This window comes from Lepus europaeus, chromosome 11 (assembly GCF_033115175.1).
Source record: "Lepus europaeus isolate LE1 chromosome 11, mLepTim1.pri, whole genome shotgun sequence".
Classification (NCBI taxonomy): domain Eukaryota; kingdom Metazoa; phylum Chordata; class Mammalia; order Lagomorpha; family Leporidae; genus Lepus; species Lepus europaeus.
Window position 1 is genome coordinate 86,874,454 of NC_084837.1, and position 15,964 is coordinate 86,890,417.

At 41.9% G+C, this 15,964-nt stretch overlaps 1 protein-coding gene and 1 non-coding gene across 2 annotated transcripts in view; both read right to left on the bottom strand.

Moving 5' to 3' along the window:
* The window catches only part of CLPX (caseinolytic mitochondrial matrix peptidase chaperone subunit X), a 46,640-nt gene that overhangs the window by 573 nt on the left and 30,103 nt on the right, over window positions 1-15,964 (bottom strand). Inside the window, exons 7-13 of the mRNA XM_062206140.1 lie at window positions 15,124-15,300; window positions 14,077-14,241; window positions 12,832-12,920; window positions 11,349-11,513; window positions 7,991-8,290; window positions 4,668-4,760; window positions 1,033-1,139 (exon numbers count right to left, since the gene is read on the bottom strand). Coding sequence (XP_062062124.1) covers window positions 1,033-1,139; window positions 4,668-4,760; window positions 7,991-8,290; window positions 11,349-11,513; window positions 12,832-12,920; window positions 14,077-14,241; window positions 15,124-15,300 — 1,096 coding nt within the window. The remainder of the gene's footprint in view (window positions 1-1,032; window positions 1,140-4,667; window positions 4,761-7,990; window positions 8,291-11,348; window positions 11,514-12,831; window positions 12,921-14,076; window positions 14,242-15,123; window positions 15,301-15,964) is intronic.
* LOC133770640 (U6 spliceosomal RNA) lies at window positions 9,560-9,666 on the bottom strand. The gene has a single exon (XR_009867350.1). It is a non-coding gene; the product is annotated as a U6 spliceosomal RNA (small nuclear RNA).

Here is a 15,964-nt window from a genome sequence, read left to right on the forward strand (position 1 = left end):
TTTTAACATTTTGATTACTTTGGGGTAAGATATGGAAACAGATTACACAACTTTAAGACTTGCAAGTAAATTTCCCCAATAAACTTACTGAAGTAAATGGACAAGGTTTCAGTCGTGAAGGTTTAAAAAAATCCCTTTCCTGAGGAAACAATGTAAATTCTGCTATTTCAACTCGAACGTTTCACATTTAAGCACATGTGATGGTAAACAAAGTGACTACTTCTGACCAAATCTGATTTCATTCAAATTAGCCAAAATTATGATCCAGGTCACCACAATTCCTTTTAACATCACATATCAATGCCATTAAACAATAAAAATAGATTATCTCTCTAAATAACTAAGGTTGTTTAAAACCAATCAACTGCCTTCAAAGTTATCTCAGAAGATAAACAAACATAAAACATAACACACTTTGTGACTCAGTTAACCAGAAGCCTAAGTTTTGTGTAAGTAACATCCAGTGTCAAGCACTGTATAATAAATATTGAACAAATCAGAGGTCAGTAAACTACCACTTACAAGCCAAATTCAGTTCTTGCCTGTCTGTGTAGAGATTTACTGGAATTCAAAGAAACTCATCCAATTGCACAATGTCTCTGGCTGCTTTCATGCCAGGAGGGCAGTGTCTCAGTACAGGGTGTATGGCTCAGAAGGATTTATCTAGCACTTTATGAGAAAGTTTGCTGACCCCTGGGATAGGTAAAGCAGTGAATGTCAAGCAGTGTGTCAAATTTATTAACTGATGTTACTACTGAGAGGAAACATTATGACAGAAAAGTTCTGGTCTTATTAAAGACATGAAAAAGTTATTCATGAATCAGATCAATTTTCAGAAAGACTCAAAAATGTTTTATCATTTTATAAACCCAGGTTATATTTTTCTGTAAGAAAATCTGAGTACAGCTTTCTTTACAAATACAAGAATTACTAATGCCATTTCCAAATGACAGAACAATAAACCATAGCAAAAAGGAGCAATAAGAAAGAGTTATAAATTTTAGATCTGTTCTGGCTTGAAATACACTTTACCGAATGTATCCTGGTTCCTTTTTCCCTTCTACTACTTCTTTGTCAACCTCCACACAGACAATATCAGAATTAGGGACTTCAAACATTGGTTCTAGTAACAGCTTTTCCTAAAGAGATAGAAAGTAATCAATCACATGGAAAACAGAAAGCATAAACAACACCTTTATTCTATAGGCCAGACACACTCAATAAACATGACTGCATCTCTATTATACACTAAAAATTGAATGTTGAAAGCAACACTGAAGCTTCATATTCTTTAAATTAAAACAGCTTCTAACTAAAATTCAGTCATTCTGAATAAGGCAAGGCTATTCATCCGCAGCTCTGCCTATTCAGGCTGACATGCCTATACAAAGACTGTACTACCAGGTTCAGATGCTGATGTCTGGCATTGCATGACTGACAGGTCAACTGGTAAGCCTTACTTTAAACACAGGTTAATCTTTTTTGTTTGTTTGTTTAAGACTTATTTATTTGAAAGTCAGAGTTAGTCAGAGAAAGAAAGACAAGACAGAGAGGAATCTTCCATCCACTGGTTCCCTCCCAAAGTGGCTGCAATGGCCAAGCTGGGCATGTCCGAAGCTAAGAGCCAGGAGCTTCCTCTGGGTTCTCCTTCATGGGTGACAGGTGCCATGGCCTTGGGCCATCTTCACTGTTTTTCCAGGCACATTAGCAGGGAGCTGGTTCAGAAGTAGAGCAGCCAGGACATGAACTGGTGCCTATATGGGATGCTGGTATTACAGGTGGCAGCTTACCCACTGCACCACAGTGCCAGCCCCCTTAAACTATTTAAGGTAGTTTAATCTTAAATCATCTCTACTGGGGCTGGCACACTTGGTTAATCCTCCACCTGCGGTGCCGGCATCCCATATGGGCGCTGGGTTCTAGTCCTGGTTGCTCCTCTTTCAGTTCAGCTCTCTGCTATGGCCCGGGAGGGCAGTGGAGGATGGCCCAAGTGCTTGGGCGCCTGTACCCGCATGGGAGGCCAGGAGGAGGATCCTGGCTCCTGGCTTCAGATCGGCATAGCTCCGGCCATGGCGGCAATCTGGGGAGTGAACCAACGGAGGGAAGATCTTTCTCTCTGTCTCTCTCTCTCTGTCTGTAACTCTACCTGTTAAAAAAAAAAAAACTTAAAAAATCATCTCTACTGAACTCTTCAATTTCAAACTATGACTTCAAATGATCATTTTTCTCGAGCGCTATAGATCTAATAGTTGTTTACTATAGGAAACTACCTCTGTCTACAGGTCAGGGCTGAATTATATTCCACCTAAAGGAAGATACTGGTTGAGTACATCAAATTCCCTAAAAAATGTCAACTGTATCATTTACTCTTGTAGTATGCATGCTTATAACTCTGTCCTTAGCAACACCTTAAGCCCAGGTCCTTTCACGGTATAACCTCAAATTATCTGTGACAAACGCATAAGTTCTAATCAAAAGTCTTATTGAGATGAGGGAAGTGATAGTCAGCAGCAAAATCCTTAAAAGAGAACAGGAGGCCGGCACTCCGGGTTCTAATCCCGGTTGGGGCACTTGATTCTATCCCGGTTGCTCCTCTTCCAGGCCAGCTCTCTGCTGTGGCCCGGGAGGGCAGTGGAGGATGGCCCAAGTGCTTGGGCCCTGCACCCGCATGGGAGACCAGGAAGAAGCACCTGGTTCCTGGCTTTGGATCAGCACAGCGCGCCGGCCGTGGCAGCCATTTGGGGGGTGAACCAACGGAAGGAAGACCTTTCTCTCTGTCTCTAACTCTGCCTGTCAAAAAAAATATAATAAAATAAAATAAAAAGAGAACAGGAATAGGTGTTTGCTTTGCACACAGGAAAGGAAATAGTAACCCATTATTCAGCCAGACCTGGAGGGAAGCAGGAAAACTCTAGGGAAGTGGATGGCATCAGAAAACAGACCAGGTCCCTAGGATCTGTAACAAAATTAAAAAGTGAGTTCAGGGCCAGCCCTGTGGCATAGCAGGTAAAGCCAATGCCTGCAGTGCTGGAATCCCACATGGGCACGGGTTTGAGTCCCGGCTGCTCCGCTTCTGATCCAGCTCTCTGCTATGACCTGGGAAAGCAATGGAAAAATAGCCCAAGGCTTGGGCCCCTGCATCTGCATGGGAGACCCGAAGGAAGCTCCTGGCTCCTGGCTTCGGATTGGCGCAGCTCCAGCCACTGCAGCCATCTGGGGAGTGAATCAGCGATGGAAGACCTCTCTCTGCCTCTCCTTCTCCCTCTGTGTAACTTTCAAATAAATAAATCTTTAAAAAAAAAAAAACTGAGTTCGTACCATCTTCCATTAGGATAAATGTCAAGGTATCTGTGATTTACAAACAAGTGAGAATGAAATTTTTTTTTTTTTTTACAGGCAGAGTGGATAGTGAGAGAGACAGAGAGAAAAGTCTTCCTTTTTGCCGTTGGTTCACCCTCCAATGGCCGCTGCGGACGGCGCATCTCGCTGATCCGAAACCAGGAGCCAGGTGCTTCTCCTGGTCTCCCATGGGGTGCAGGGCCCAAGGACTTGGGCCATCCTCCACTGCCTTTCCAGGCCGTAGCAGAGAGCTGGCCTGGAAGAGGGGCAACTGGGATAGAATCCGGCGCCCCAACCGGGACTAGAACCCGGTGTGCCGGCGCCGCAAGGCGGAGGATTAGCCTGTTGAGCCACGGTGCCTGCTGAGAATGAAATTTCAATCCTACTTTTTAACTTGTTGACTATTATGATGAGTGGCAAATTAAGCCTGTGAATACAGAGTGGATCAAAATTATGTCTTTGCAAAAACTGATGAAGCCAGAAGAGTGCAGGAGGGAGACTGGAGGGTGGGAGAGGGAGGAGTAGGGAAGTGTAGTTGTCTTCTTGGAACTGTACCTATGGAATGCATGAAATCTTTATATTAATAACCTTTTTTTAAAAATTTATTTTTATTTTTTTTTTATTTTTTGACAGGCAGAGTGGACAGTGAGAGAGAGACAGAGAGAAAGGTCTTCCTTTTGCCGTTGGTTCACCCTCCAATGGCCGCCACGGTAGGAGCGCTGCAGCCGGCGCACCGCGTTGATCCGATGACAGGAGCCAGGTGCTTCTCCTGGTCTCCCATGGGGTGCAGGGCCTAAGCACTTGGGCCATCCTCCACTGCCCTCCCGGGCCACAGCAGAGAGCTGGCCTGGAAGAGGGGCAACGGGACTGGATCGGTGCCCCGACCGGGACTAGAACCCGGTGTGCCGGCGCCGCAAGGCGGAGGATTAGCCTAGTGAGCCGCGGCGCCGGCCATTTATAGCATTTTTTAAAATAAATAAAAACTTCTATGAGTGAGCTAAAAAAAAAAAAAAAAGAAGAAGAAGAAGAAGAAAAATTCTCTGGGCTTATTCAAGAGTCCATGTAGAATTTTCTGAAATTCTCCTTGCCACAATCCTTTCTCTAGTTCATTAATCGTATCATGTATGTGTGCTCTGTCCCAAACATCTTAGTTTTTTTTAGAAAAAAAGCAAAACACACTGTGGACCACCCCTTCTCCTGCCACCTATCACAGAAAAACTTAGGCCAATTCTCTAGATATATTTGCAAAAGAAAACTGGGGAAGTTTAATAATTCTTAACACTCAGATCAAGAAATAGTTTACTTTTTGTGGAATAATGCAAACTTACCATTATGGACCGAAGGCCTCGTGCACCTGTTTTTCGTTCTAGGGCCAATCTGGCTATAGCTTTCAAAGCATCCTCAGTAACATTCAGTTCACACTACAAATACATTAAAGATAAAAGAGAATTTAGATAATTATAATATTTTCCTAATGTAATTACACAGTATTTGATCTATTAACTATTACTACCTACCACTATTACTAGTCTTAGAATCACAGAATTTTAGAATGAAAAGAAACCAACGCCCTGACTACACAGTAAGTAAGCTCAGAGGGCTAAGTAAAGTGACTCGATGATACTCAGAAACACAGGCAGGGTCAGGATCTACATGTCTCGACTGAACGCATCTCCTTTCAGACTAAAGTATCACTTAGAGTTCATTACTTCCCTCCTAAAACATCTTCCGAGGTTCTTAAAATTACATTTTAAAGAGTATTACTAATCTTCTTATCTTGTACAACAAAGGTAAAACTCAGGACAAGTCTTTCTAAATTACCACAAATTTCAAAAGATGAGAATATTAAAAAAAAAAAAAATCAAATACTTTGGATCAGAAAACTTCACAGGGCCACCACTGTGCATGGCAAGTCCCTACTGAAGTGCCTGGAAAAGCAGTGGAAGATGGCCCAAGTGCTTGGGCCCCTGCTACCTGCACAGGAGAACCAGTTGGAGTTTTGCATTTCTGGATCTGCCTGACTATTGCTGTCATTTGGAGAGTGAACCAGTGGATGGAAGATCAATGTTGCTCTCTCTCTTAACTGCCTCTTGAGTAAATAAATATATCTTTAAATTTTTTTTCATAAGATCTTGGTATTAGATGACTTGTTATTAATGCTTTCCTCCAGAAAATGTGAAATTTAAGTGACGTGATTATTTCTCATGGTGTTTTAGAACTTTGCCCTCAAGCAGCACTTGTTTCTGTGACTGATCTATGACAGTATCACTATTAGGAATTCCTAGTCCTCCAAGAGGCTTTCTAGATTCACATGAACTTTCTAGAACACTGTTCAATATTTGATGAACCCCTATGTATTTACATACTAGAAACTGAAGGACAAATTAGACATCATCTTTGCTGTCAAAAAATTTAGCACACTGGCATTTACAGACCAGTGAGTAGACAGGATGCTAAGGGAGCACCAAAGTGGAGGCATCCAAAGAAGACTACGGGGCCACTGAAAAATTTTAAGGGAGTAAAAGAATTAGCAATTAGTGAAATTATTGTGGCTATTCATTCAATAAGTACTAATTAAAAACATGTATTTGCTGGGCACTGTGCTCAATAATTTAAAAATTATCCATCTGGATGTGGAAGATAATGATATTTTGTTGGTGATGGTCAAGAGACAGACTTGAGGCAGGAAGACAAATTAGGAACCTAACATATGGATTAAAGGCAAGAATGATAAAAGGGCTTAATCTAAGTGACAGTGAAGGAGAGATGATATTTACAAAAAAGTTAAAAAAGTCCAAAACGATTGTTATCAGATTGGAAGTGTGGGTTGGAGTGACAGGTCACTGCAGTGTTTGGCTGCAGAGATGTAGATATGGAAACTAATAAAATTTATGTAGGGACCAATGTTGTGGCCCAGCGAGTTAAGCTGCCCCACCTACAATGCCAGCATCCCATATCAGAGCATTGGTATGAGTCGTGGCTGCTCCGCTTCCGATCCAACTCCCTGCTAATGTATTAGCCTGGAAAGGCAGCGGAAGATGCCCCAAGTGCTTGGGTCCCTGCCAGCCACATGGAAGACATGGATGGAGTTCTGGGCTGGCCCCAACCATTGTGGCCATTAGCTGGAGTGAACTAGCAGATGGAAGATCTCTCTGTATGTCTTTTCCTCTCTGTTACTATTTCAGAAGAAAACATAAATCTTTTTTTTAAAGACTTATTTATTTGAAAGGCAGAGTTATAGAGACAGAGGGAAAGGCAGAGAGAGAGAGAGAGAGATCTTCTATCTACTGGTTCACTCCCCAAATGGACAGTAACAGCCAGGGCTGGGTCAGACTGAAGCCAGGAACCCAGGGCTGCTTCTGGGTCTCCCAGGTGGGTGCAGGGGCCCAAGTATTTGGGCCATCTTTGCTGCTTTCCCAGGTATATTAGCAGAAAACTGGATCAGAAGGAGAGCATTCAGGACTCAAACCTGTGCCTGGTGTCGCAGGCAGTGGCTTTATCCACTGTGTCATAATGCCGCCCTGCCATCCCTCAAAGAAAATCTTAAAATAATTTATTTTAAAAAAGTATATAAGGAGTATTTAAAAAGCTTGTGGAAAATGGATTTTTTTTAAAGATTTATTTATTTATTTGTAAGACAGAGCAACAGAGAAAAGAAGGAAAGAGATATCTTCCACCTGCTGATTCATTCCCCAAATGGCCACAATAGCCAAGTTGGGTCAGGCCAAAGCTAGAAATTCCATCCTTGTCTCTCACATGGATGGCAGGGGCCTAAGTACTTGGCCTATCTTTCTTTGCCTTCCCAAGCATATTATCAGAATTCTGGTATGTATGTAATTCATATTACATACATATATATATATATATATACACACACATAGATATATAGATATATATATAATACATATAAATGTATGTATATATATATATGTATGTATTTAAGATTGATTGATTGATTTGAAAATCAAGATTGTAACAAGAGAGGGAGAGACAGAGAGAGATAAGTCATCCACTGGTTCACTCCCCAGATGGCTACAATGGCCAGGGCTAGGACAGGCTAAAGCCAGGAGCTTCATCAGGGTCTCCCGCATGGGTGGCAGGGGCCCAAACACTTGGGCTATGCTCTGCAGCTTTTCTCAGGCACATTACCACGGAGCTGGATTGGAAGTGGAGCAGCCAGGACATGAATTAGTGCCCATATTGGATACCAGTGTTGCAGGCAGTAGCTTTACCCACTACATCACAATGCCAGCCCCTACAATATTTTTAAATTCAATTTCCCCACAGACTTTTTGTAAACCCTCCTATAAAAGTTCACATAGTATGTTATAGCAAAAATATTTAGAATATCAAGGCTGAATGGACAATCCCATGTGTCTGGCTTGGAGACTGATGGCATCATTTCTCTATTTCCTTGGGCTTTATGCTACAATGACAACATTCAAAAAAAAAAAAAAAAAAAAAAGGAAGCCAACTCCTACTAATATAATGTGCAATGTGTCTTCCCTGATTCCTAGATCCATTATTTAGTCAGGAATAGGCTGATATTACAGGCAAGCAGGATTTCTTTTTAATCTGTTAGACTAATTTATACAGTGTCTGAATAGTGAGAAATCATAAATCAGTGAAGAATGAAAAATAAAAATCTGACCTTATCCATGCTGAATAAAGCCTGGTACTGAGGAACAACAGCATTGCGTGGCTCAGTTAGTATCTGTACAAGTGTTTTCTCGTCTAGGCTATGCAAAGGAACAACTACAGGCAACCGTCCCACAAACTCAGGAATCATGCCAAATTCAATGAGATCCCTGGCTTCCACATGACGTAACAGCCGATCTTTTTCTTCGATGTCTTGGTGAGTATTTGACTCCCCACTTCTATTAGCAAGGTCTGCAGCAGCTGCAGCTCTTCTGCCTTTTCCCAGGTTAGATGGTGTTCCAAATCCAAGGTACTGTCAAAGAAATTATGCATATTATAAATTCGGATAAGGTGCCAGTCCTCACATGAACAACAACAACTCTACAAGGCAGATTCTATTATCATTCACATTTTTAAAAAAACTTTTTTTAAGATTTATTTATTTATTTGAAAGGCAGAGTTAAAGAGAGAGACAGAGTGTGATCTTCCATCCACTGGTTCACTACTCAAATAGCCACAATGGCTGGAGCTGGGCTGATCTGAAGCCAGGAGCCATGAGCTTCTTCCAGGTTTCCCATATGGGTGGCAGGGGCCCAAGCCCTTGGGCTATCTTTCACTGCTTTCCCAGGCCATCAGTTGGAAGATGGATTGGAAGTGGGCAGCTGGGACTCGAATCAGGGCCCATGTGGAATGCTGGTGCCACAAGCAGCGGCCTATCTACCTCACTGCAGCGCTGACCCTTATCATTCACATTTTACATAGGAAGAAAAATAGGCTTGGGACCGGTATTGTGGAGCAAGGGGCCAGTATTGTGGTGCAACAGGTTAAGGCACTGCAGCATCCTGCTGGTTTGAGTCCTAGCTGCTTCCACTTCCCATCCAGCTCCCTGCTAGTGGCCTGGGAAAGCAGCAGAAGATGACTCAAGTGCTTGGACCCCTGCACCTGTGTGGCAGACCTGGAAGAAGCTCCTGGCTCCTGGTTTGGCTTGGCTCAGCCCAGGCCCTTGTGGCCATTTGGGGAGTGAACCAGCAGATGAAAAATCTTTCTCTCTCTGTAACTCTGCTTTTCAAATAAATAAAATAAATTTAAAAAAAAAAAAAAAAAGGAAAGAAAAACAGGCTCAGACAGGTTAAATAAATTGTCCAAAGTCTTGTTACTATAAATATTAAAGCCAAAAGTATTTTCTTTCAAGATTTATTTATTTGAAAGGTAAAGTCAGAGAGAAAGAGAGAGATTGTCCATCTGGTGGTTCACTCCCCAAATGGCCACAACAGTGAGGGCTGGGCCAGGCTGAAGCCAGAAGCTTCACATGAGTATCAGGAGCCCAAGCACTTGGGCTATCTTTCAGTGCTTTCCCAGGCACATTAGCAAGGAGCTGTATTGCAAGTGGAGCAGCCAGGACTCGAACACTTGAGTAGGATGCCAGTGTCACTGCTGTCAGCTTAACTCATTGTGCCACAAAGTCCACCCCTAAAACCAGGATTTAAACTCAAGTCTGTCTGCATTCAGAACTGAAGACCTAATCACTATATAGTAACTCTCAAACAATGAATTTTTTTATTTTTTATTTTTTTATTTTTTTAAAAATATGGAACGCTTCACGAATTTGCGTGTCATCCTTGCGCAGGGGCCATGCTAATCTTCTCTGTATTGTTCCAATTTTAGTATATGTGCTGCCGAAGCGAGCACAATGAATTTTTAAAAATTATTTATTTATTTGAGAAAGCTCAGAGAGAGACAGAGAGAGAGAGAGAGATCTTCTATTTGCTAGTTCACTCCCCAGATGACCACAATGGCTAGGGCTGGGTCAGGCTGAAGCCAGGAGCCAGAGGCTTTATCCAGGTCTCGTGTGGGTGCAGAAGCCCAGGCATTGGGCCATCCACTGCTTTCCCCAGGCCACTAGCAGCGAGCTGGACTGGAAGCAGAGCACCTGGGATATGAACTGGCGCCCATATGGGATGCCGGTGTTGCAGGCAGCAGCTTTACCAGCTATGCCACAATGCTGGCTTCTCAAAGAATGAATTTTAGTAAAAGTAGATAATTAAGAAGTACAAAGGAAAGTCCTTTAGAACTAAAGATAATGAAGCTGCAAGGTTTAGACAAGACTTCTAGGCAAGTGTGAGTTTTAAAAAGAATTACAAAAATGAACATAGTAATCTTTTGTAACTAAAGTTAACTTTGTAATACTGTAAATTAGGGCAGTGCCTATGTAACAAACATCTTAAAACAATTTCCACATGAGGTTGATGTTGCGGCATAGAGCCACTGACTGTGATTCTGGCATTCCATACAGTCGCTGGTTTGAGTCCTGGCTGCTTGGCTTTGGACCAGCCGAGTCCCAGCCATTGTGGCCGTTTGGGGAGTGAACCAGTGGATTAAAGATTCTCTCTCTCTTTGGCTTTCTTTCTCTATATATAACTCTGCTTTTCAAAAAATAATAAATCTTTAAAAAATAAATAAAAAATAAAACAATTATCCACAAATCTCTTAAGTCACTGTTAAACACTCTACTAATAAAGGGAGATGGCACTGTGACACAGCAGTTGGGCTGCCACTTGTGATACCAGCATCCCATATTGGAGTGCAGGTTCAACTCCCAACTGTTCCTCTTCCAATCCAGCTCCCTGTTAATGTGCCTTGGAAAGTGCTGAAAGACGGCTCATGTTCTTGGGCCCCTGCAATCCACATGGAAGACCTGGACAGAGTTCTGGACTCCTGGCTTTGGTCAGCCATTATGGCCATCTGGGGAGGAAACCCACAGTTTAAAAGCTCTCTCTCTGTGTCACTTGGCCTTTTAAATAAATGAGTAAATCTAAAAAAAAAAAAAAAAGAAAAAGTCTAATAGATGATATTTAGAAATCTTCCAATTTACTATTATAAAATTTTAAAAAGTAACTAAGAAATCTAAGAAAATCCCTGACTGGGGCTGGTATTGTAGCATAGTGGGTAAAGCTGCTGTCTGCAGTGCTGTCATCCCATGTGGGTGCTGGTTTGAGTCCTGGCTGCTCCACTTCCCATCCAGCTCTCTGCTATGGCCTGAGAAAGCAGCAGAAGATGGCCCAAGTCCTTGGGTCCCTGCACCCATATGGGAGACCTGGAAGAAGCTCCTGGCTCCTGGCTTTGCAAAGGCACAGCTACAGCCATTGTGGCCATTTGGGGAGTGAACCACCAGATGGAAGACTTCTCTGTCTCTGTCTCTGTCTCTCTGTCTCTCTCTGCCTCTCCCTCTCTGTAACTCTGCCTTTCAAATAAATAAATAAATCTTTAAAAAAAAAATCTCTGATAGCAGACAGGAGAATAGACACTAAGTATCCATCCTCTCTAACTTTAAATGCTGTCTATCCTTCTAGCAACCCCTCAGAAAAACTTACCTTTTCATTTTTCCTCCTGCTGATAATTCTGTCTAAACCATTGAAAGCGCCAGATGCAACAAACAGGATATTTGTTGTATCAACTTGAACTGTTTCCCCACGTAGCTTTCGTGAATTCTTTTCTGGAACATTGACTATTGTACCTTCTAGTAGTTTTAATAAGCCCTAAATAAAGAACAAATAATTTATAGCATCACCATGTAAGTGTATCCTTTATTATACTTTATATAATGGGATTCAATGGGGGAAATTAATATGTTCATGATCAATGAGCATAACTAATGAAAACTCCCAGACTTTAACAGCTAACATGAAAATCTATAGTGTACACATCACATGAATAATTAATTTAAAATGGCTACAGGACTCCTGATGCATAACAACTGAGGAAATAATCAACCTAAGAGGTTGTTCTTGATGATAAAGATACATCTGACATAAAGCCAGAACTAGGACTCTATAAAATGGTTCTAAATCATGGTGGGAAATATTAAAAATCTGAAAATAGTTGAAAAATTGCCTCTCACATAAATTTAAATTTTATTCAGTTCTAGGGCTAAACTTTGAATTTTGAGATACCATTATATTAAAAAAAAAAAAGGGATCTAGCACTTTCAATGTGATTGTACCTCTGTCTCTGTCAAAACAAAAACAAAACAAAAATTCTGAGATTTTCCTCACCCTTTAGTTTATGTCATAATTATTTACCATCAAAAGGTCAATATGGCCAATAAATCATTGTGAGTTTAATTATAACTATGTGAGGAATTAAACATCATTTTATAAACTATCTTCTAACTAAGTAGAAGGAATAGGAAACATGTAAATAGTTCAAAACATTCATCAAGAGTCTTCTAGAGGGGCCAGTGCTGTGGTGTAGTAGGTTAAACATCCACCTGTGGTGCCAACATCCCATATGGGTACCAGTATGAGTCCCAGCTGCTCCACTTCCAATCCAGCTCCCTGTTGATGGCCAGGAAAAGTAGTGGAAGATGATCCAAGTCCTTGGGCCCCTGTACCCATGTGGGAGACCCAGAAGAAGACCCTGGCTCCTGGCTTCCGATTGGCCCGACTCTGGCCATTGTGGCCATTTGGGGAGTGAGCCAGTGGATGGAAGAACTCTCTCTGTCTTTCCCTCTCTCTGTCCATAACTCTGCCTCTCAAGTAAATTAAAAAAAAGAAAAAAGTCTTCTAGAAATGTTTAATTAGGCCTTTGAAGAATAAAAACAACAAAAATTTTTGTTTTTTTATTTCTTCAAAATATGTTTAATTTCCCATGAAAGAGAATCTGGTATTTAAAATCATCAACAACAACTTTCTTTTAGGTCTGGATCTGAACTACTTAAAGTGATATGTGGAGTTTGGGGTGGGAGAAATAAACAAAACAGAATGTAATTGAATGTGAAACCAAACGTACAATCTCTGGGAGGCTGATGTGCTCCCTTCCTTTTAGTGGGCTTGAACAAAATATTCAACTGCTTACTTGCTGAACGCCTTCTCCACCTACATCCCGTAACTGGTGAATGCCTGGCACACTGCCAATCTTATCTACTTCATCCAGAAAGACAATTCCTATAATTCAAGGAGGATTCTATTTATAATATGAAAAAGACACACACAAGATAGTCTCAGCTTTAAAAGATATAACCTAGAGAGCCGTTATTCAATCTTTCATTCTTAACATATGCAATGACTTGACATTATAAAAATATACTGCTAAGGGCCAGTGCTGTGACACAGTAGGTTGATCCTCCACCTGTGGCGCTGGCTGCTCCTCTTCCAATCCAGCTCCCTGCTATGGCCTGGGAAAGCAGTAGAAGATGGCCCAAGTCCTTGGGCCCCTGCATCCATGTGGGAGACCCGGAAGAAGTTCCTGGCTCCTGGCTTCAGATCGGCTCAGCTCTGGCCATTGTGGCCATTTGGGGAGTCAACCAGTGGATAGAAGACCTTTCTCTCTGTCTTTCCCTCTCACTGTCTATAAATCTACCTCTCAAATAAGAAAAAAAAAAACTTAAAAAAAAATACACTGCTATCTCTCCATCATTTTGTGCAACTGCCTAGAATTAAATAAGACTATCACTTGAGTATGATAACCAAATGTCTTTAATAATAGTCATCTATCCCACTAATGTATTTAAGTTCTTTATTCTAGGAAGCTGATAGTATGGAACCATGAGGTATATACAGTGCCGGTACTAGCAAATTTGTAGCTTACCCTTTCCCACCTGTACTCTTGTCTGGAAGGAATTTCATCAGGATGCTGGCAAGCTTTTCATGTCAACAAGGACAGATAACAGATGGAGAAAGGAGAAGCACAGTCTCTATAAAACCCTGTAGGTCAACAGGCTAACCTGTGTCTAGACTCATCGTGCACTCTCCTGCCCTTGCTTTGGCCCTTGCCACCACCACTGCCCTAACCCCAGCATTAGGAGTCTGGAGGGGAGCAAGAACAAGGAAAGCAATGATAACATCAAGGATCTAATGATAATACTGAGGATATAGCAGTATTTAGGCCTGTCTTCACCCTAGTAGACAGTTTAGTAACAATAAAGCAAACCAAACTTTGTGGTCTTTAATCAGTATGTTAAAAACTATGTAATATTAAGTACTTATACATAATTATAGGATTTTAGTCCTTAACTCAAAATCAGAGTTAGATTATATCTTAATATTAAACTGCTTCGCCAACAGACTATATGGGGACACACACGTGATGCTGTAAACATACCTTGCTGTGCTTTTTCTACATTATAATTGGCGTCCTGGAGGAGTTTGGCAATCACAGATTCAATATCTTCACCCACATATCCAGCCTGAGTCAAAGTCGTACAGTCACAGATAGCAAAAGGAACATCAAGGCATTTAGCTAGAGTTTGTGCCAGCAAGGTTTTACCTACAAAAAGAAATAGGAACTAAAGGTTTATTAAAAATCTACTGATATAATTTTTCTACAAAGATGCAAAATAAATTTGAACAGTATATAATAAAAAGCTGTTAATGGTCATATGTTTTCTCTACTATTATTCTGATCCACTTGTATATTTTAAAGATTTATTTTATTTACTTGAAAGGCAGAGTTGAAAGGGCTGGCATGGTGGTGTTGCAGGTAAAGTCGCTGCCTGCAGCACTGACATTCCCTATTGGTGCCAGTTGGAGTCCTGGCTGCTCCACTTCTGATCCAGCTCCCTGCTAATGTGCCTGGGAAAACAGCCAAAGATGGCCCAAGTACTTGTGCCCCTGCAACCATGTGGGAGACCTGGAAGAAGATCCTGGCTTTTGGCTTTGGATTGGCCCAGCTTTGGCCATTATGGCCATTTGGGAAGGGAACCAGCAAGCAGATGGAAGATCTCTCTCTGTATTTCCCTCTCTCTAACTTTACCTTTTAATTAAAATCAATAATTAAAAAAAACTTTTTTTTTTTTTTTTAAAAAAAGGCAGAGTTAGAGAGAGAAAGACAGAGAGACAAAGACAGAGAAAGAGTTTGCTCTTCCATCTGCTGGTTCACTCCCCAAATGGCTGCAATGGCCAAGGCTGGGCCAGGCTGAAGCCAGGAGCCAGGAGCTTCTTCCATGTCTCCCACATGAGTGCTTGGGCCATCCTCCACTGCTTTCCAGGCACATTAGCAGGGAACTGGATCGGAAGTGGAGCAGCTGGGATGCAACCTGGTGACAGTATGGGATGCAGCATCACACGCAGCAGACAAGAAACATGTCACAGAATCATTTAAATTCTATTTTTTAAAAGGAGTCATAAGTTTTCTGAAGAAGTCATTTACCTGACCCAGTTGGTCCAAGCAGCAAAATGTTACTTTTTTCAAGTTTTATGTCATCATGAGCAGAGTCCAATACTTCTCCTCCTCGCTTTTCCTGAGGTATTTGCTGATTCACCTGTTGCTGCATTGATGCTCCCAAAGCGTTACCATGTGGGCTGATTCCAGCAATCTGCAGCAATTCTGAAAGAAGGCCAAAAAAGTACTAAAGTATCATTTGAATTAACTTTTTTTATAAAGAGTTATTATTTGAAAGGAAGATTTACAGAGAGGCAGAGAGAGAGAGAGAGAGAGAGAGAAAGTCTTCCATCTGCTGGTTTACTCCCCAGATGGCCGCAATGGCTGGAGCTGTGTTGTTCCGAAGCCAGGAGCCAGGAGCTTCTTCCAGGCCTCCCACACAGATGCAGGGGCCCAAGGACCTGGGCCATCTTCTACTGCTTTCCCAGGCCATAGCAGAGAACTAGGTTGGAAGTGGAGCAGCTGGGACTCGAACCAGTGCCCATATAGGATGCCAGCCCTGCAGGCGGTGGCTTTACCCACTATGCTACAGCACCGGCCCCTGAATTTACTTTTAAAAATGCCTCCAGTGAAACCCTATGTCTAAAACCAAGCACTTGGGGTTAGTGTTGCAGCACAGCGGATTAAGATGCTGCCTGCAATGCCACCATGTGGGGACCAGTTTGAGTCTTGTCTACTGTACTTCCAAATCCAGTTCCCTGCTAATGTGCCTGGGAAAGCAGTGGAAGATGGCCCAAGAATTTGGGAACCTGCTCTCATGTGGGAGACCTAGAAGAAACTCTTGGCTCTTGCTTGGCCCAACCCTGGCCATTACAGTCATTTGGGGAGT